Source organism: Pocillopora verrucosa, chromosome 14 (assembly GCF_036669915.1).
Source record: "Pocillopora verrucosa isolate sample1 chromosome 14, ASM3666991v2, whole genome shotgun sequence".
NCBI lineage: Eukaryota > Metazoa > Cnidaria > Anthozoa > Scleractinia > Pocilloporidae > Pocillopora > Pocillopora verrucosa.
This window is the reverse complement of record NC_089325.1, coordinates 6,508,110-6,528,323: the sequence shown is the minus strand read 5'-3', so window position 1 is coordinate 6,528,323 and position 20,214 is coordinate 6,508,110. Positions and strand designations below refer to the sequence as shown.

Genomic DNA, 20,214 nt, shown 5'->3' with positions numbered 1-20,214 from the left:
AAACAATCAGCGCTTTATTTGGAATTAAAAATGGCGACGATTAGGGTGGAGGATTCTGGGTGAAAACACGTGGCCGCGATCTCAGAACTCGAGAAAAACAACCGAGAAATGGCTGATTTTTGCAGCATATTTTCTTCAGAATGAGCCAAGGTTAGGTTTAAGGGCAAGTTTAATAGTCATTAAATTTGCTTAGAGGCCGATCTGGCGGTTATTAGGTATAAATTGCACAGGGCGTAGTGGCAAGTTTCCGGAAGGTGTCTGGTATGGGAAGCAAGTCCAAGACGAAGGCTGCGGCAGATAGCCCTGTTGCTCAAGTTTTGAACGTCAATTTGACGAATTCCAAGTTTGGATTTGTATCTAAAGCGGGATGGAAGGGTAAATCGCCTGTAAGCTCTTCTAGAAGAGTTTTTCTGGAGCCCGATTTGGACCTCCTTGGTGGGTTTGCGTTCTTATCCTTCGCGTCGCTCGATGAACTCGAAAGTCATATCGAAAGCAACGAAACGACATCTACGGCCATCAACGTAAATGTGCGCCAGAAGAGGAAAAAAGAAGTCAGCGCTGGAATTATTGAGGAAAAATTGGGCCTGTATGCTCCACCAAGCAAGAAAAAAGCTGCTACCGGTAAGAAAAAAGTTGCCAAGAAATCTTGTCCCTTGACAACCGACGCGTTGGTATTGTCAAGGGAGAAAACCGACACTGCCTCAGTCGCGAGCGCGTTTTTAAATGATCGAGAGCTTTCTCAATCTATCCCAGCAAATGATTCTGGTGACGCAAGCGAAAACAATGATCTGTCTTTGAGCGTTTTCTCCGAAATTTCGCTTTTGTGCTCCGAAACTGTGGATTTAGGGGATGATGAAGATTCACAACAGGACGTAAACCAAGCTTCTGCAAAATCTGTGGCTACTAAGAATGTAGAAGATGTTGTAGCTGACTTATCAGCTACTGGTAAGGTGAATGAGGTTGAATCAGAAGGGGTTGGCACATCATCTGATTTGATTCTTAGAAAGAAAAAGAAGAAAAAAAGGAAACATGAACATTGTGATCAAACAAGTCAAACCAAATTTAGAATAAAGAAACGAGGCAAACATGAATCAAAAGTCCCAGATACAGAGAGAACCCAAAAAGAAAATACAGAGAACTTAGGAGATGATGATAGTCTTACATTACAAGATGTGGAAAATGTACAATTTGAAGGCAGCAATAATGAAGAGGGAAAGAAGACTCAAGGGCCATCATCACTGTTAAAACCAAAAATGGAAAAATCCTGGAGTGCACGAACCATAGCATGGCCTATTAGAGGTGGTTTTTGGAAAAATAAACAGAACACTTCTGAGTCAGTGGGTGCTCTGCAGTCACTGAATTTGACTAGTAATTTATCTTCTGAGCTAAGTCTACCCAAAGAGGGGCCTGGGGCAGAGAAAATTTCACAGGATGTTTTAACACCAATCAGCAGTGACCAAGAAGTTGATATTGGTGACGAAACAACAACCATCAGTGTTTTTTCTGATTTGAGTGACAATTCCTCAGAAACAGACACAATTGATGGTAGTGGTTGTTTTCTCTTGAATAATAAGATCCAAAAGGTTGAAAAAGAAGAATCAGAGAAGGGAACAGAAGTTACAGAAGTTGACATTGAAACCGTTGGGAGAGAAACAAGTAAGAACTTTCTTGTGGTGAGTGGCGTGGAGGCCAGTCACTTCAGTTACCACCCTGGAATGACCAAAGATGGAACAATTGATACATCAATTCAAGCATGGCCAAATGAGATTGACATTTTCTTGCAATGTGCCAAAATGCAGGAAGGGGAGGTGATCAAGATAATTAAACCTGATGATTCTGAAGACTTACACTCCCATATGTCACAGAAAAATGGTCGTGATCCAAACACTGTTAAAGCAACAAGGAGTGCCACAGAAAGAAAGCGGCGTCACCACCTGGGTGATCTGTTCAATGACATGAAGGTGGAGGTGTTTACTGACCTTGTTGATGTAGACTTGTACTTTAGCAAACAAGCTATTCTCAGCAAAGGAATCAGTACAGTGGAAGAATTAGCAAAAGAGTCAAGAGATTTAATTAACACAAAAAATGAGCTTATAAAAGCTAACAAAGAACTTCAGGAGAAAAGAAATTTACTAATGTTTGGAAAAATTTCAATTAATGTTGATCCTGCAAAGGTTGATGCCATATTAAAGCACCTCAACATTACTGTAGAGGAAGAAGATGTCTCAAAATCAGAAGAAAATTTGAGCAGGAAACAAGATGTAGCTGTGATAGCAAGTAACGAATCTAAAGGTGCAATGGAACCTTGTGTCAAGGGTCGTCCACGGGCAAAGAAGACATTGCTGTCTCCTGTGGCATGGATTTCCAATATCAGTAACAAACCAGCACTGAAAAACAGAGAAGAACCACAAAGCTTAAGAGTTCCTCCAAAGAAAACTACCATAGAGGGTGCTTTGGAAACATCAAAAGATATTTTAGGTTTAGTGGCATCCTCCACAGAGACATCGCCTTCAGTCAATTCAAATGCATCATGCGAAAGTCAAAGTCAGAAAGTGGGTCAAGATCAATCAAAATTATTCACCCACCTGCCACATATTTTCTTGACAGACAGCAGCACAGCAAAAAGCAAGCCATCCCTGGAATCAACCAGTCAAGAGGAACAAAAGGCAAATTTGGTGAAAATTTTGCCCAAGCCAGGTATTCCTATTCTTCAGTTACATCCAACTCAGCAGAAAGTGATCATGGAAACTCTTGGACAGGTGAGGCAGCCATCCAGCGATAAAATTATTTGCAATCTCTCACGGTTGAGTACCCAACAGAATCCCAGCAGTTCTTCTGGAATTCGAATCATTAGGAGTGATGGCCCATTCATGAAGAACCTAGAAAGTAAGAATGTTATGCATATCACCATTACTGGTACAAATAATACTTCAAAAAAAGCAGATGAAGTCAGTTTGAACACTTCTTTGGCATCCACATTGACAACAAGTCAGCAAGTTTCAGCAACCCCCAGTGTAAAGATGCCAAATTTTGTCACAGGAGGGACTACTAAAATACCTGAAGTCTCTAGAATCCAGACACCTGCTGTGCAAAAACATGTCAAGAGTGCACTCTTAGTTTCCAAGCTTCCTCTGATACCTGAAAATGCAGAGGGTGCAATTTTAAACACTTCTTTGGGAACCACATTGACAACAAGTCAGCAAGGTTCAGCAACACCCAGCTTAACGGTGTCAAATTTTGTTACAGTAGGGGCTGCTAAAATACCTCAAGCACCTGGGATTTCAACATCACCCGTAGCGCAAAAAAATGATGAAAATACAGTCTTAGTCTCACAGATTCCTGTAAAACCTTTACCAACAGCACAAGTTATCATTGATGGAAAACAGTATGGTGTGTTAACTTCAACCAGCAACACACCAACTTCTGACATTGCACTGAGAGCACTAGCTTCTCTTAACCAATTACAAGCCAACAAGGTCCCTCAAGCAGGAACAGTTACAAGCCCAGCAAGTCTGACTTTAACTCCTGTAGCTGGAATCTTAAGTGGTCTAAAAAATGTTGTAATGAAAGTAGTTCCTAGGCAACCTGACACTTGCTCGTCAACAACTGACTTGCCAACAGTATCCATGGCTACAGGCACACCAAAATTTCAGGGCAGCCAAGTTCACCTGACATCTTCAAAACAAACTTTTTCATCCACAACAAAACACCCGCAGATCTCTGTTATACCAATAATTCCTATTTCTAGTTCTTCTCCTCTGAACACAAGCCTCTCATCATTAACTCAAAATTCCTTGCCATCTTCTCCAAGTACAAGTACCAATAGTACCAATAGTGGTGCTAATGTACCTCTGATTAAAACATGTTTAGATCCATTCAATCTAGTTCCAAAACAAATTGCAGCATCAAGTCCACTTGCGTCAAGCCCACCCATTTCAAGCTCCACCTGTACAGCCACTCTTCTGTCCACGCCTGTTGTGTCAACACCCGTTGTGGCATCTACAACAGTGTCTGTAGAGCCAAGTCATGCCACTACTGCCTTAGATTTGGGAACTACTGAAATCAATAATCAAGTGGATGACTTGGTAAGAACTGCTCAAAGTTCTCCCAAGATTCCTGATGATATATTTAAAGAAGAATCATCACATTCTTCAACAGTTTTGACCCAGGAGATGCTACAAATACCAGGCTTAGAGCAAAATCCAGATGTGCCCCTGGCAAAACTGCCAGAGGTTATTGAAAATCTGGTTGATTTGGACAAGAACACAGATGATGAAAAATCACCAGATCCTTTAAGTGAGTCTGAGGAAAGCCACTCTAAAGAATCACCAGTTTGTGGTGTAACCAGGTCACTGCATGCTTCAGGAATACAAGTGGATAAAACCTCAGTCTCTGCATGGAGTTCTTTCAATGTGAAAAAAGCTACCAGCCCACTAAAAGTGGAAATCAAAGACTTCAGAAAAGGTAATATTTCTGAATTTTAGTTTCATACATATTTTAATTAGTACCCAATTTCCTCTTACACTTTGTTTGTGAGTGCAAAAAGTGAAATGCATGTCTTCAAATAACTAGGTACAAGTTCTGTGGAATCTAAGTGGAAAATCATAACTGAGGTAATCAATTGATCCATATATGTGGGTTTTTAACTTAATGGGTTTCTAAGAAAATGGTAAGAAGTGTGTTAGCATGCCAAAAGTGAGAACAGAATTTTGGATAGTTACAACAAAGAACGTCCTGTTTACTGTATGGTACAATAGTTTGGGTTAGGAGTTAGCACCTCAAAAATAACTTACTCTTACTTTGACTGCTTTTTGCATGAATTGTGGTGTGAGTAATCAACAACCTTTATTCAATAATTTTCTTTCAGTTTCATCCTCAGTTAGAAAGGAAAGTACCCTACCAGAGTGAGGTTGATTAAAGAAATATTGAGAGTGAATTCAAAGCAATTTCAAATATGGATCAAGTACTTGACATGTTTTACCTCTTGCAAGTGATAGAGTCAGAGACTTTAACCCGGACATCAGTATGCATATTCTCCATACTGTTCTCTTTACATCTCTTGAAGTTCTGACCAGAAGAATTTGTTTAACAATCAAGAGTGTCTTTAAATTAGTGGTCATCCCCTTTAGTTTCATAACCCTAATGTGTGATTTGAGTTAACATTGTGCTGAGAAATTGGATGCTAGTCACTCTTAGCGTTAAAGGGTAAAAGGAAAGTATATTTTTAGTTGATATGTTGCAAAATGGTTCTCAATTCCCTTTTTTTCCTTGTTTTCCATACTTTTTTTTTTTTTTTTTGTCACAGCAATGACAAAAGTAGCTTTGTTTATTGAGCCCAATAACATGAAATTTCATCAGCAAAAGGCCGTATTTTTCCTTGAAAATTAGAGGTGGCTATTATTTTCTTAAATGAATATTGATTTCAATGATGGATAAGCACCTAGGTTTCCAAAGTTCTTAAATAGGAACTAGGTAAAAAAGGCTAATTCTCTTAAAGCCACAATGATTTTATTATTTGTGTAACATGGTACAAAACCACTCCTCTTTCTGATCTCCATTCCACACAACCCACTAATTTCTGCTAAATTACAATTAGTTTTATCAGTAAAACATAGTGGTATAAAGTTCAGGTGTGTATGTAATGAAAGATAAAGATAGGGAAAGAGTAGTTAACACAAAGCTGCATGTTCAAACAGTTTACAGTGACTTGGTTACCAATTTGTTTCTTTTCTAGAATTTTTTTAGTAGGAAGTAAATGGTTATTTGATAAACAGGTGAAGGCCTTGTTGCAAAAGGTTTTTAAGCCTGTAGTTAAATTTTGGGATTTTGTTGCCTTCATCCTTATAAACACCTGCTGGCACAATAATTTTCCTCCCCCTGATTCAATTTGAAGTTGGATTGCTCTTAAAGGTAGCAAGGAATGTTGCTCTCAGCAAGTCAAGCAGGGAAATTATTGTTGGGAGGATGGCAGCAACCTCTCTGATAACAAGTATTTAGGAGGGTATACTACTGTACTTGCAGTCATCAGTGACATTAAGTTGTTGGTATAGCACTAGTGCTGATAAATGTGAAGATTTCTTTTGTATAACAAAGAAATTAATTTAATTTCATCATTATCATTATTTTTGAGTGTGTGGTAGAGAAATACAAATTTAGTAGCCATGTCAACTCTGTAAATTTCAGTACAGGTATATAAATAAAAGAGTGAAAAGACATTTTGTTTAAAGACAATGTATTTTTTTGTGCAATATTTAACTATATAATTTGTCTAGTGTTTTAGTGTAAATAGCCCCTAATTATCAATTGTATCTCATTGGTGAGGGGGAGAGGGGGCAGGTTTTATTTCACCTGTTTTAATTGGTGAATTAAAGGGGGAAGTGAAGCTCATTGGCCCTTTTTATCCAGCAATAGTTCTGGTACTCACTAAATTCAGTCAGAGAATCAGTCAAATGAAATAAATTTATCATGTAAAGATTCTTTTTATTAATAACATGTTTTACTGACAGAGTTAAAATAAATAAGTTTAAATAAGCACTAACCTTTGTTTATTTTTTCAATAACTTAGCAAGGAAAATAGTAAACTAATCATGTATCCATGCAGTCACTCAGGAAATTCTCAAATTTAAAAAAAATGTCTGTCATTGAGTACCTATGACATGCAGAGGCGTTTTGTTGATGTCAATATAAAGCCAATTGAAGCTCTTTGTTACTAGGAAGTGACTAAATTGTGGGTTGTGCCAGAGGATAACAGGATAAAAGTAAGGAGTGTAATGAGGGCAACAGCACTCAACCCTGCAGATGTCACTCACATAATGGTTCATTAATGATCTGTCCGATACAATAATTGGGTTGATGTACCATAATTCATAAAACTGTTCTTCATTTGGCATCAATGAAATGCATTAACTTAGCACAGATGGCAGTACTTATACTCCAGGCATTTCTTTCTGGGAATAAGCAACATTACAGTACATAGAATCCTTCAGATTTTTACTCCCACATTTTTTTACTCGTCTCCACTTGCCAAGAGCTTGGTAACTAATATTGGTATTACACCAGTTATCATATTTTTCTTTCTGTGCAAAGTAGTTTTTCCCAAACTTCAGCTGGGGATTCAGATGGCTTTGTACAAGAATTCACTATTTCAGCAAGGAGGGTAGCAGAATCCTATAACACAAAAACAAAATTGCTCTCATTAGTGAACCCTGAATATGCCATGTACATCTCCACTTTCAAACTTGTGTTTTAAACCGTTGACTTCCAAGAGTGTTTAAACAGTAATGTATCTCACAATCCCATTACTATGGCAAGCAGAAATATCAATTAGAGGATTATTAGTTGATCCAATACCAAATTCTCTGAACTAACAACATAAGAATTGTATGGTAGAGAATAAGGAGAATTGAATAAGATCTTGGGAGTAAAAGGGTTAGAACAGACACATGGATATGTTGAACCTGCTCAAGGGTCATGGAATGTCTTAGAATTTGATCATTTTGAAAGAGTACATCCCTACATTAAACTTGCCTTGTGATACAAATGTAACTGAAGTCTCTCTTCAAACTCAGCTCTCTTTGCTACCTCCACCTTTCTTTTCAAAAAAGTCTTGCTTGCAACACTAGCCTTCATTTTCCTTAATAGAAAATTCAGAGAAGAGAGAAGTTATTCCCTCGTCATAGAAATGAACTAGTTCTGGAAAAATGAACAGGGAGCTTGTCAACCCTTATATGCAAAAAGTAGGATTACCTGCAGTCAGTGCAGTGTTTAGGATTGTGGAAGTCCCATTCTTTAAGCTGTAAGCAAAACATTAAATATCAGAAATCTAGTTGAATGTTTACCCAACATTCTCAATTAAGGGCCCATTTTAAGACTTAATGCTCATTAGAAATCAAGTAAAGGAAGGGAGGCATTCATTCCTGATGGGTTCCTTCGTTATTTTTTTTACAAATCACGGCAAGATGAATTCAAATTTATCCTGAATTTAGTCTTAACACCAAGACAACAACTGCTGGCTAATTCATAATTTTCTGTATTCTCACTGGTATTGATAACCACTTCTGGGAGTGAAATAGGTCATCTCATAAACATGGACAATGTTTTGGTTTCAGAGGGTGTATATTTCCTCTAGAAGATTTTATAATGATGAAAAATTCACTTAAACACCACCATTACACTAACCTTTTTTGCCTTGTTCATCAAGTTCTCAATCATTAAATTTTCAATCTTTCTTCTGTTACCCTCAATGGGTTTATCCTGTCCATGTGACATCCCTTTTGCCTTTGCCATCACTCTCTGGTCAGCTGATTACAAAAAAGAGTTGTGCTTGTGACAATTTACCATCACCAAAATCAACTTGATGGAACTCTTTATTATTAGCCCAGTTTACCCAGACCCTATAATTCAAAGATACCAGGAAAGCACTCAAGTCTACACAAAGTTAATTTTCCAATAAAAGGGGGTTGGGTTGGAACTTAAACCTAGTAGGGGACTTATTTCCTATTGTTTTTGCTCAGTTACTGCTTTGTACAAATCCTTAAATAAATAAATAAAAAGTCTTCTTCAGGCTCAAACTGTAACCTTTTCAACAGAGTACTGCACCCTAACCCAGGGTTCACACTTGTCAGTAGTATAGTTCACAACTATTCATCTCAGTGTCAGTAAATAGTGGTGGATATTTACCACACTGCAAAGTGGCAAGTTAAATATCCAATTCTTTCACTGATACCAAGGTGATACAGACACTGACACTGATGTACTGATGTACTGATGTATCACAATTAGTTTAATTGTGCAAACATAGCAAAAAAATGTTCAGGAATTAGACTCTTGATGCACAGTTTTCTCTCTCCTGCTGCTCATAGTTGAACAGTTCTTGCTAATCACGTTTCAACTTGGCCACCTAAATATTTTTAGTTTTAACTACACAACTTAATTTTGTAACACTTTTTTTGAAGACAGATTGTACTCACAGTGTCCTATTCCAGTTTTCTTTCCATTTGTTTCCACCAATTCCAATTTCCTTGCACAGAAGTTGATTTCCTGACAGTTTTGGGCTGAGAGGTTAAAAACAGAAATCAAATCTCTTAGTCCTGCAATAGTTCAGACAGCAGCAGGGAGATATACTCATCTTAGTTTTGTCAAAAGATGCTCTGCCTTCCTCATCACCCTCCATACACCACTTTTAACCAAATTGATTACGTCTCCCACACAATATAGAAATCAAACTCTGTAATGACTATAGTTCCAGAAAGTTTCACGATAACCCTTAAAGCTTCTCTTCTCGGCCAAATAATAAATTTTCACACAATCTCTCTGCCGAGAACATAGTCAGCCGTTAACTAGCCACCTGAACGAATTTATTTTACTAAACAACTGACTGGGCATAATGAAGAATGGGATTACACGGAAGTGGCGCCACAAACTTCTCAGTGATTGTGATTGTAAAATACAGCTGTCACATCAAATTTTTGGCTTATTTGGGTTAGAGTTAGGCGCCTTTGAAAGATCGAAATATTCATACCAGCAACTTTTTCGTCACTTCTTCCCTCCGTGTCAGTTTGTGTCTTGGTGCTTGTCTGGGATGAGGTGAGAATTTTAAACTTCTTGCTTAAGAAATTGGTTCGCGCTTCGTCCTCTAATGATCCACTATTGCCTTCATTCTGGAAGTTATGTGTACAAAAATTCAAACGTTATGGTAATGTTTTTTATTCAATCTGATTTTCTTCAAGTAAACAAAACTTTACTGAGAGGCTTAAACTTAATTCTAACTAATTCAGATAATCTTACCTCTACTGTAAAGTCTCCCTCGCTAAAATCGGCAACTAATTCAAACTCATCAGAAAAATCTGGTTCTTCTGTTATCGTATTTGCTGATTCACTTGCGGTTGTAAGTGGAGCCGTTTCACACCTTTCAGTGTATATAGTTTGAATGTCTTCCGAAGAAGTCGAAGATTCAGCAAGAAATATACTTTCTTGTCTACCCCAAACAATAGGAGAGTCTTTAGGATCAGCTACTTTAGCTTCTTCTGCTCTTGCAAATCTTTCATCCTCATAAGAATGTCCAAATTTGCTTTCAGACTTCGGAGAGGAAGAGATGTCATGTTCGCTATCAGATGTGTCCATTAACAGTCATATTGAGAGTGAGATCTCTCCGGATGGGGAGTGGGGTAGCATTTTACGCATGATTGCAGATGTGACACGTGTGAAACGTGGTTTGTTCCACTTTTACACGTTGACATTGTTCTCCAAGTTGTAAACAAGCAACTCAAGTCACAACATGACCTTGTCAAAAACATGGCCTATAATAGGCTTGTCCTAATTTTAGCGATGAAGGTTTACTACACAGGATTTGCTAGATCTAACCCTGGGAGAGCAATAAATGTTATATCTGAATAACAACCTCTAAAAGAATTAAATTTCTCTAATTTTATTTCTCGTGCAAGTCAGTGAATGATGTTGGATTTCTACCGAATTGATAACTTGATAGTTTGGTTTTCGGTTTTGATAAAACTGACGCGATGATTACTCTACATACGGGTACTCGCTAAAATTAATGGAAGGGAGGGGAGGGAGGAAAGTTTTTATCCTACACGTGCGTAGTCGTATGTTACCTTCACAACTCACGCGGCTCATGCACGCGAGCAAGGAAGCGTGTCTCATTACCCTGCGACTTTTGGAAGCGTGAAGAGGTTCCAATGTGTTCGGCGCGCTACACAGATAATCGAAGTGTTCGTTTTCTAGGCGCAGGTGCATAATTTTCTCACACAAAAATGGTCACTGTCTGTCTGGATTTTAATGTGGCTCAATATCGGAAAGCAGACTCAGCACAGCTGTCTGAATAACTAGTGGGTTTTGCAAAGCAAATAAAAAGGTTTAGGCATTATTATGAGAAATATAATTTTCCCAATGCCTAAGCAATCAAGGAAGGAAAATAAAAAGACAGTTTGCAGCTAACTGAACACCTTTTCGAAACTCTTTACTTTTTCTCGCTTCCTTCAGCACTGACAGTCGCGTGTAGCGCCCCAACACATACGCACGTTACACGGGCTGTGTTCCCAAAACGTGACCCAATCACCTTTATCCAACATCTCCAAGTGACTTCTCCAGTAGGAAATATATTCCGCACGTGAAGCAAGCTGATTGTTCCAAGTTTCCATCCAATAGTGTCCTGTCTGAGTTTTTCCTGGATGAGGTAGTCTCGATCGGTTCTACCGTCGGCACGTGAAATAAGTTAGACATATTCTGAAAAATAGCAGTACGAGTGAAAAAGTGAGGGAAGGAAGACGACGACGAAAACTTTAGCGGCGAACCTGGTGTGATACGAATGAAGAGCTTTGTTTTGCACCAATTCTGCAAAATTTAGGCAAGTGTACCTTAACGTCTCCAAAATTTTAACGCTAGTTATCATTTAACGCAAGTTTTAACACCGGAGTCGCTAGTAAGAAATTAGACAGAACATCTGAGCTTAATGTTGTTTTGGACAATTTGAAAAAGAGTACGTTTATTTCTTCGTCAGGTTGATCACAATGACCGCCAACTTTCTTAAAGATTACATGGACTTGGATGAGTTTTTGGCCGTCAAAGATCTTTGCACTGGCCTTTCTCGAACTGAGAGTGATTACTCGGAAGATGAAATCGATCAAGACATCGCTAATCTCGTGGACGATGAAGATGTCCCTCCGTTTTACACCTTTCCACCTTCGAATATTCCTCAGCTATCTCCAGATTGCTTCGGAGGTAGTACCAGCGATACGGACGAGGGACGAGGTGAGAGTGTTAGCTCTGAAAATCCTGCCTCTTTAAGCTCGAGTGAGTCCCTTAATTCAAATGAGACCGAGAGAGCCTCTCCCAAGAAGAGAAAGCGCAAATCAACAGTGAAAAATGACGACGCACAGAAAACAAGTGCACCGCGAAGAAGGAGAAGGAAAGCAGAAGATACCAAAGAGAAACAGGGGAATACAACAGCTGGCAATGATGAGGGAAAACAGCCGCGAAAGATCTCGCGACAGACAGTGAACGACGATGTTAAAGATGAAAAATACTGGGAGAGAAGGAGGAAGAACAATCAAGCTGCCAAAAGATCTCGAGATCTCAAGAGACAGAAAGAGTTATGTGTTGCGGAAAGAGCTGCTTCGCTGGAAGACGAGAACAGACAGTTACGAGAGGAAGTTCAGAAACTTCGTGACTATCTCAGAACTCTAGACGAAAAGATGGATAAATCTTCTACAGACTCTCAGTGAAGAAATCTCCTTTGCACAAGATGCTGTAAATATTGATTTTGTTCCCTCGCCCTTTCCTTGGGGCTAAAGTCTTCTGCACTGAAAATTCACCATGGAAAGCTGCTGACCAATTTTGTGGCAATACTTAAGTTTCCAGCACTAATTACAGGGTTTAATGCCAACCTGTTATCAAGAGTGTGCAGTTGTACTGTACCTTGCCAGACACTTGGACTGGACTCTACCTATTCATGTTCAAGGTGGGGACGTTATTTGGTATTTGAGGCTGTGCTCTTGCAAAGCACAGGTACCATAAACAAGTGAGCTAAAGTTTTGGGTTACTTGATGTGTATTGTCTTCATATGAAGTCTAAGAAGAGCTTGGCACCCAAGATTTCTGACAGGAAAGCCTTTGTCTTTTAGGTGTTGAAATGTCAGGGATATGTCGAATGCTAGCCTTGTTGTGTCTAGCGGTGAGGGATGGGGTATACCCAAATGCTCTGTGAATTTTGAGACAAAAGTTAATTTTACATTCGCACCCTTTCACAAATCCTTGTGCAAAATGGCTCAAGGTAAGCAAACTGTACTTTTCATAGATAAAAGAATCTGAAATTTTTAATCAACTATAATTGTTCATATTGACAGGAATTAGCTGATGAGTTCCTGGCATCCTATTAAATATTGACAAAAAATTTTGAGTTAACTTGTTCACTGTAATAATTATTGTAAGTAAGTATGTTCAGAGAAGGTTATGATTCAAAGAATTATGATGCAGAAATAGGTAGTGATAGCAGGTAGTAATAATGATATGCATTCATAATTCATACTTGATATTCTTGTAAAATTACAGCAGTGTGTTATTTATAGATTCTGGATAACAGCTCCAAACTTGGAAGTTGGTGATCAAACACCAAATAGGAGTGGTTTTTACAGGTTAATTATGGAAAGTGATTAAGTGATATCACTGTTGAATTAAGGAATACCTTTTCAAATTTGATTGAAGTAGTTCTAGTATGTTTACATATTTTATTTGCCAAAGTGTTGTAATGGAACATGTAGGTGTATGTAATTTTTTTTTCTATCTCACATTTGAGAAATGTAACATCAACATTTATACCTTGGTCTGGTAGTGTTTCAAAACAATTGGTATTGATTGATGTGTAGTTTCATTAGGTGTTTGACATAAAGTGATTTTAATTAACCAAAATAATAATTAAAAAAGTTTGGATTTGTTGTTTGTAGTATGTATTGTTGTTTCTGTAGTACAGCTTTACCCTTGTACAAGAAGTCCTTTGCTCATTTTGGAAAATTAGACCCTTGCTGATTTTTTTTTTATTGATAATGAAGAACTCCATCAGGGGAACCTTAAATTTGTAAAAAAAATAATTACTGTTTCTGAAAATCCAGCAATTATTGAAAAATATTTGTACTGTCCTGATTAGTGTAGTGTTCTTGGGCAAAACGGTTTAGTTTCACAGTGCCTCTTTCCACACGGGAATATGGATGGATGGATGGGTAAAGTAGAATTATCAGGGAAGCCTAATGATGTGACAGGGGGTAGCCTTGCAACGGACAAGTGTCATATCAAGGGGGGAGTAGGGATATTTCCAAGTTGCTTCATGCTAAAAACACCAGGAAAAAGCTCTGGAGAGATGAGCCACTTGGCATGAGCACAGACTTAACCTTACACCTTTACCCATGTTTGAATTCTTCCCACCTACCCCTGTTTCTGTAATGTTAGGAATGATAAGTAACACAGTGAATATGAAGGCAATCTTCACAGTAATGAAAATTTCTTAACCATTTAGCCCCCAGGCATGATTAACATGTAGTTTCTCCCTAATAATAATATCCAGAAATTACCCAGCAAATAGGTAATGAGAATACTTAAACTTATCAGGTGGATGTTGTTATCTTGATCAAATGCTAAATTCTCCCAGTAAATTAACAGGGAAAAGTGTAGCTCTTAAAAGGGAGAATTGGGAGTTAAAGGGTTAAGCAGTAGTGAAAATAAAGCCTAAAAAAAATTCAGGCCTGTATGGGATAGGAACCCATGACCTCTGCAATACCAGTGCATTGCTCTACTAACTGAGCTTACAAGCCAATTGGGAGCTGGTCATTATGTTAATCCCGGGCCTCATTTTCACTACTGCTCTCTGCTTTCATGTTCACTTTGTTATCCACAGTTCAAGTGTATGACTTAAATATATTCAGTCATTTGATAAGAGATACAGTTTCTCTAAATCAGCATTGCCTTCACGTCATCAATATTTGTCATTTATTCTCATAACTTATGTACAAATAAATTAAGCCTACAAACCTCTAAGCTTGGTACTACTGTTACTAGAAAACAACATACATTAAACATTTATACTCTCAAAGTGCTCTTACCTGAATAGCTGTTGAAAATTTCAAGCTCAAGCTTGATTATAAATGCATGATACCAGTGGCAATAAACATTTTGTGGGCTTTAATTTAAGAGTACTAACTCTGCAAACGAGAATTCCCCAGGAAAAAAAAATTTAATTAATAACAAACGACACAAAAATCTACTTCCAACTCTAGGAAAAACTATACAGATTCAGACTCACTCATAGAGTCATTCGTTAAAGAAATCTTAGATGAAACCCACCCCTGTATGACTCCACAAATAAGAAAAACTATTTCTTTCCTTGTCAATGTGCTAGTGGGTGAACATAAAATTTTAAAACTGAGTCCCCAACAGATGTTTTAGTAATCTTAAACTGCAAAAACCTGTCCCTTAAAAAACAAATTTAAATAAAACCATGTACAAAATAAAATTTCAGCAAAATTTTCTGATTAAATCATTGCCAACTTTATCATAAATCAATTTTATAACTATTCTTCTGTCAATTTTGTCTCTCAAGTTAATTATTTAAAGCTATCTGCCCTAGTCATTTTGACTGCAAAAACTTGTCCGTAAAAAAAAAATTAAATCATAACCATGTAAAAAATAAAATCCCTGCAACATTTTCTGATCAAATCATTGCCAACTTCATCATAAATCAAATAAAATTATTTTATATCCATTTTTGTCAATTTCATCTCTCAAGTTAATTATTCAAAGCTATCTGCCCCATCAGTAAGATGCCAACAACATCTGAGTAACTGAGAAATGTTACTAGAAACTTAATATTTCATAACCATCTTTTTCTGTCAGTAGTTTTGGATTTAACTTGTGATAATTTCAGACTCTGCGCATAATAAATACTAAATGAAATAATCTTTTACATAAAAAGAATGCTTTGGGACAAAAATATTAAATCACATATCAACCAAGAATTGCCTATCGAAAAAATTATTTTCAAGGAGGATCAAAGATATCTTTCTCATCATAGAAACAGCAACAAGAAGAGAAAAATCAAATAACTCTCTGGTAACTCTAACCACTTATGGAGAAAAGGGATGAAATGATTCGTACAAGACCTGATTGTCTCCAAAGACTTCAAAATAATTCAAACACATCCTTATCTCCAGTTCAATTAAAAACAACAACATTTTTTTCATCTCACAAAAGAATGCACTTTCCATTATTTTACCTAATGTAAAAATCTGTCAGTCTCCATTTGTATATGGCTATCACTTTCTAATGATGGACACTAAAGTTTTTTTTTCCCCAAACAGATTGCACCATAGTATATCTCTTATTTGATAAATACTTGACAATACTTTAAATTATATACTGAACATAAACCCTTCATCCTTTTAATTAGTATCTCTGTGTATTCATGGGTTGCAAAAACTATTCAAAAATGATGAGCAAAAACTACCGTCAAACTTGAAAAAACCACGAACACCTAAAATATTTTGTGAATGCTTATTGTGTTATGAGTGACTTAATCACTCATAACTTAATTGAAGATAAGGGATGGGTTCTGGAGTAAACCACAAACAACTCACAGTAGAGTTTCCTCAGTCTAGTTATCTTTCAATGTGTCATTCAGTTGATTTCCATAAATATTTTGGGTGCTCATGGTTTCCAGATCTCTCAGCTGGAGAGTACTACTTTTAAGTCAATAAAAATAATAATTTGTCCAAAAAGGTTGGCCAAAAAATCAACCTGCTACTGGATCACTTGATACAGACACCACACAGGCTGCAGCTCTTCCAGAGTTAAGAGAAGCAACTTCTTCCCATTTATTCTTCTCGGGGTCATACGACTCCACTGCACTCAAATACTTGGATCCATCATAACCACCAATGGCATACAACCTGTCACCAAGGCATGCTGCACCAACAGCATCACGGCAGTTGATCATGGGTGCAACCATAGTCCACTGGTCAGTATTAGGGTTGTACCTTTCCACTGAATCAAATTGGCGAGAACAGTCTTGGCTGGCAGGTGCATCATGACCCCCAAGAGCATACAGAAAATTATCAAGAACAGCCACACCAACACCTTCATTATGAAAACAAAAGAGTACCATATGAGAAAAGGTCGAAAACTCTTTGATGAACTACGTGCTTTGCCCATATTTGCTTTACTTGATCCTGTATAATGATGCTGTTGGGAGAACATTTTTGTCCTCTGTACAGAAATATGGTTGTAAAGTTGACTGGAATACATGATATAAAAATGAAATAAAGAAACCCAGTATTATTCTTAAACCTTAGATTCAAATGAAAAGGTTCCCCCTTTATCTGCACTCATGACATTAACAACAACAAATTTTAAAAAGACACTTAACAACAAAGAAGTTTTTGAAATCCATAAAACTCTAAACAACATTCATTAAAGACTTACCTCCCCTTCTCTTAAGCATTGGGCAAGTGACTGACCATTTGTTGGTGTGAGGATCATAACGCTCAACTGAGTTCAGACAAGAAGAACCATCCCTTCCTCCAACTGCATAGAGTCTACCATTAAGTATTGCCACTCCCACGGTGCTACGAGCTGTCGTCATTGGTGTAACAAAGCTCCACTGTTTAGTATCAGGGTCAAATCTGGAAGTAATCAGGAAATCTCAAATTTCATTCTAAAAATTGGATGAAAGTGAACACTCCACTGGTGTTAACCAACCTCTATCCCAGTCAACTATTCCCAGCAGATTTCGAGAACAGATAAAGCACCCTTACAATTGCATTACATTTAAGAGTTTCAAAGTTACAAACTGACCTTTCCACCGTGCTCAAGTAAGACCAGCCATCATGGCCACCCACAGCATAAAGAGGGCCATTCAAAGTTGCCACACCCAACCCATGACGATGAGTGCTCATGGATGGCACAGGACTCCACTGTTTTGTCCTTGGATTGTAACATTCCACAGTATTCAATGTCTTCAATCCATCCCTGCCTCCCACAACATAGAGATTGCCACCTACCACTGCCACATCAAACTGCAGCCTTCTTGTAACCATTGGAGACACCACAGACCACTGGTTCTTGCGTGGGTCATAGTGCTCAATTTGGATTGCCCCCTTGGATGAATCCATTCCTAAATTGGGAAGAAAAGAGCCTAATGTTCTTTTTTAAAATGCTCTTAAATGATAGATACCTTAAGCAGCCTTGTTGATGAGGCCAAAACCATAAAAAGCAAGTCAATAACACTTAACAGCCATGTGCAATAGACTAAAATGGCAGAACAACTTATTTACTTTTAATGAATAAACTTATTGTTTATTTCTTGAGAAGTCCCGAAATATTAGATATTTCATTGTTTTAAATCATCTTTCACAAAACTAGGGCAAATTTGCAAAAATTACAATGAGAGCATATCAAACAAAATGTGATCATATGACTGTTATACCCAGAGTATTACAAGAAGCTGTCACATGAAGAGGGAATAAACAGAACACTAAATAACTCATTTAAAAGATTACAAAACACTCACTGCGGGATCAAAAGGAGGCAAAAAGTTTGTGGTGATGAGAATATTTGAGCACAATTGGAAAAAACAATACCCAGGTTTGCTTTATTTATTCAAGTAATTTCAATAAATAGGATGCAACTTTGCAATATTTTATGATATTGATATTGGTTCTTCAATATTTTGTCAATATTTTCTTTTCTGTCACTTCTTTGAGAATAAAGGTTAAGAAGCAAAGCTAATTGTTTTTCATGACACAAACCATCAATATAAGAAAAGACTCTGGCCTGAAACCTTTTGTTTTGCAAAGCTGATTATGGTTAAAATCTCTGCATGCAGGCACGCAATAGAAAGCACGTTTCCTTTAACTGTTCTGGAAAATATCCAAACAGCCATTCCATAAGAGGTCAAATGAATTTTTATTCAAAACACTGCTAATAAAGATAATGACTGAAAATCTTGAGGATTGGGAAGTTCAAACAAAAACATCCCACCTAAGATGTGCCTTTTCCTATTGAGGTAACATCAATTTTAAGTGACAACTCTACTGTGGATTAATAGCCAGTTTCTCCCTATACTATTACTTTTCTGGTAAGTAGAGCAAGTACTGAGAAAACAGACGATCATCAACTGAAAAGCATCGCCTTTCTATGATGACAAACTCCAGATCACCTGAACAAAACTTGGAAAGTCACGAAAATACTAAAATTGAACAAAAAAAAGAAGTTTGTTGTTTTTCACGAGTTTCGTCGATGTTTTTTCAAACCGCACCCACCAAAAGCCACTTAAAATTCCTTTAAATTTAATTATTTTAACGGGGAAATAAAAAGCTTATTTTCAACAAGAAAAAGAACTTCATCCAACCGCGCTTCCTGTTCAGAGTTCCACTTGAGAGTGCGGTATTGTTCATCATCATGAAAACCACCAATATCTCTACGCGGTTCGACCTCGGAACAATATACTACCTCATCAACTCACATATTTACGTCAGAAGGGAACAGCCACTTGACAAAAACATTTTAAGTTTAATTTATCATTCTTAATAACAAAAGAGTCAAACGATCTAGAAACACCGAGTTGATTTGAATAAGCTCATTAGCCAAGCGAAAATATTGACTTACCTCCAACGACATAAAGTTTGCCAACTGTAGACTTTCTTGGGGTTGTCCTTGAATTCTGAAGTTGAAATCGCCGTTTTGGTAGAAGCTGGTATTTCATTGCTTCGATAATGAGCTCCCTACAGGAGCTGATATCACGGAATAGAGATGACATCTCCACTTTATCAACAAGAAATTCCGGCGCAAGTAGAGGCAATCGTACAAGTCCCAACAATCTCGGCAATACTTTCTTTCTACTTTCTTTATCGTACTCTGCCCACATGCAGAGAGCGTCAAAAATTTGCGATTCAGAAGAAACATTCAGATCATCGCTTGAAAGAAGACGAGCCACGCATTCCGAGCTCAAAAGCACAAATTCTTGATTTTTGACAACGTCAACAAATCGCTCCTTCGTAAACGCATCAGCGATTTTATACAGTTCACTACAACCGTGTCCATCGGCAAAAGCACGAATACCCAAACAGTTACTAGGGTGCAGTTGATGCTTCATAAATTCAGAACAGGCCTCCTTCACTTCATCAATCTGTAAAATACACGACACTGAGAGTAAGTTCTCCACGTTATCTACGCGAATTTCGATATGAGAAGTGTAGGCATACTGAACGAGATCTTCAACAGCTTGGGGATCCATGTCAGTTAAATGCACCACACTTTGTCCCTTCTCACAGAGTTCACCAGTGAACAAAGCGCTGAAATAGTCGCTGAAAGCAGCGAGAACGAGTCGATGAGCCTTAATCCTCTTCTCCCCAACCACCAAAATAATATCACATAGTTTAGAATCTTTGCGATAACCCTCCATCTTCTTGAAAGTTTTGAGATGGTGGTCGTTACAGGTGAAGATAACGGCGTCCCCGTCCTGATCCATTTCACCGGCGATAATATTTCCAGAAAAATTTCTGACGCTCTTTCACACCAAAGACACTTAAACTCATCTTTTCATGTGGCTCTTTGTTGAATGCCAACTTCTAAAGGCCACCAATAATAGAAAGCCAATTTATGGACTGTCAGATACATAAAGCAGCGACGTGAAGGATCGCCGGATACTCGCCCCCAG

General features: G+C 37.7%; 4 protein-coding genes across 6 annotated transcripts; 2 read left to right on the top strand and 2 right to left on the bottom strand.

Annotated features, from left to right (window-relative positions):
- The first annotated feature begins 74 nt into the window (after positions 1–74).
- LOC131794816 (serine-rich adhesin for platelets) lies at positions 75–6,208 on the top strand. 2 transcript variants are annotated; one of them, XM_066161456.1, is made up of 3 exons: positions 75–4,464; positions 4,573–4,613; positions 4,868–6,208. In XM_066161456.1, exons 1-3 carry the CDS (start codon positions 264–266, stop codon positions 4,916–4,918), a joined length of 4,293 nt encoding a protein of 1,430 aa, XP_066017553.1. In that variant the 5' UTR covers positions 75–263; the 3' UTR covers positions 4,919–6,208. The 2 variants fall into 2 exon arrangements, with proteins under 2 accessions (XP_066017553.1, XP_058968360.2); XM_059112377.2 differs by lacking the exon at positions 4,573–4,613.
- Positions 6,209–6,455: 247 nt separating this feature from the next.
- Positions 6,456–10,176, bottom strand: LOC131794855 (uncharacterized). The gene is made up of 7 exons (XM_059112421.2): positions 9,787–10,176; positions 9,521–9,659; positions 8,970–9,053; positions 8,179–8,300; positions 7,747–7,793; positions 7,528–7,633; positions 6,456–7,167 (listed from the first exon to the last, which is right to left on the bottom strand). The coding sequence occupies exons 1-7, from the start codon at positions 10,120–10,122 to the stop codon at positions 7,063–7,065; spliced, it is 939 nt and encodes a 312-aa protein (XP_058968404.1). The 5' UTR covers positions 10,123–10,176; the 3' UTR covers positions 6,456–7,062.
- A 923-nt stretch (positions 10,177–11,099) lies between these two features.
- Positions 11,100–13,448, top strand: LOC131794780 (thyrotroph embryonic factor-like). Its single transcript, XM_059112329.2, has 2 exons — positions 11,100–11,362; positions 11,516–13,448. The coding sequence occupies exon 2, from the start codon at positions 11,526–11,528 to the stop codon at positions 12,237–12,239; it is 714 nt and encodes a 237-aa protein (XP_058968312.1). The 5' UTR covers positions 11,100–11,362; positions 11,516–11,525; the 3' UTR covers positions 12,240–13,448.
- A 1,027-nt stretch (positions 13,449–14,475) lies between these two features.
- LOC131794779 (kelch-like protein 1) lies at positions 14,476–20,202 on the bottom strand. Of its 2 annotated transcripts, none has more exons than XM_059112327.2 (4): positions 19,164–20,202; positions 17,352–17,691; positions 16,980–17,179; positions 14,476–16,634 (listed from the first exon to the last, which is right to left on the bottom strand). In XM_059112327.2, exons 1-4 carry the CDS (start codon positions 20,023–20,025, stop codon positions 16,291–16,293), a joined length of 1,746 nt encoding a protein of 581 aa, XP_058968310.1. In that variant the 5' UTR covers positions 20,026–20,202; the 3' UTR covers positions 14,476–16,290. The 2 variants fall into 2 exon arrangements, with proteins under 2 accessions (XP_058968310.1, XP_058968311.1); XM_059112328.2 differs by having other exon boundaries at positions 17,352–17,670; positions 19,164–20,201.
- Between the last annotated feature and the right edge of the window lie 12 nt (positions 20,203–20,214).

Coding starts and splice junctions, on each gene's coding strand:
- LOC131794816 (XM_066161456.1), top strand. CDS start 264: ATGGGAAGCAAGTCCAAGACGAAGGCTGCGGCAGATAGCCCTGTTGCT. Junction 4,465..4,572: donor AATCAAAGACTTCAGAAAAG/GTAATATTTCTG, acceptor TCAAATAACTAG/GTACAAGTTCTGTGGAATCT. Junction 4,614..4,867: donor AGTGGAAAATCATAACTGAG/GTAATCAATTGA, acceptor ATTTTCTTTCAG/TTTCATCCTCAGTTAGAAAG.
- LOC131794855 (XM_059112421.2), bottom strand. CDS start 10,122: ATGGACACATCTGATAGCGAACATGACATCTCTTCCTCTCCGAAGTCT. Junction 8,301..8,969: donor GAAAACTGGAATAGGACACT/GTGAGTACAATC, acceptor TTTTGTAATCAG/CTGACCAGAGAGTGATGGCA. Junction 7,168..7,527: donor AGTTACATTTGTATCACAAG/GCAAGTTTAATG, acceptor TTTGTGTTATAG/GATTCTGCTACCCTCCTTGC.
- LOC131794780 (XM_059112329.2), top strand. CDS start 11,526: ATGACCGCCAACTTTCTTAAAGATTACATGGACTTGGATGAGTTTTTG.
- LOC131794779 (XM_059112327.2), bottom strand. CDS start 20,025: ATGGATCAGGACGGGGACGCCGTTATCTTCACCTGTAACGACCACCAT. Junction 17,180..17,351: donor TACTTGAGCACGGTGGAAAG/GTCAGTTTGTAA, acceptor GATTACTTCCAG/ATTTGACCCTGATACTAAAC. Junction 16,635..16,979: donor AATGCTTAAGAGAAGGGGAG/GTAAGTCTTTAA, acceptor TTCATAATGAAG/GTGTTGGTGTGGCTGTTCTT.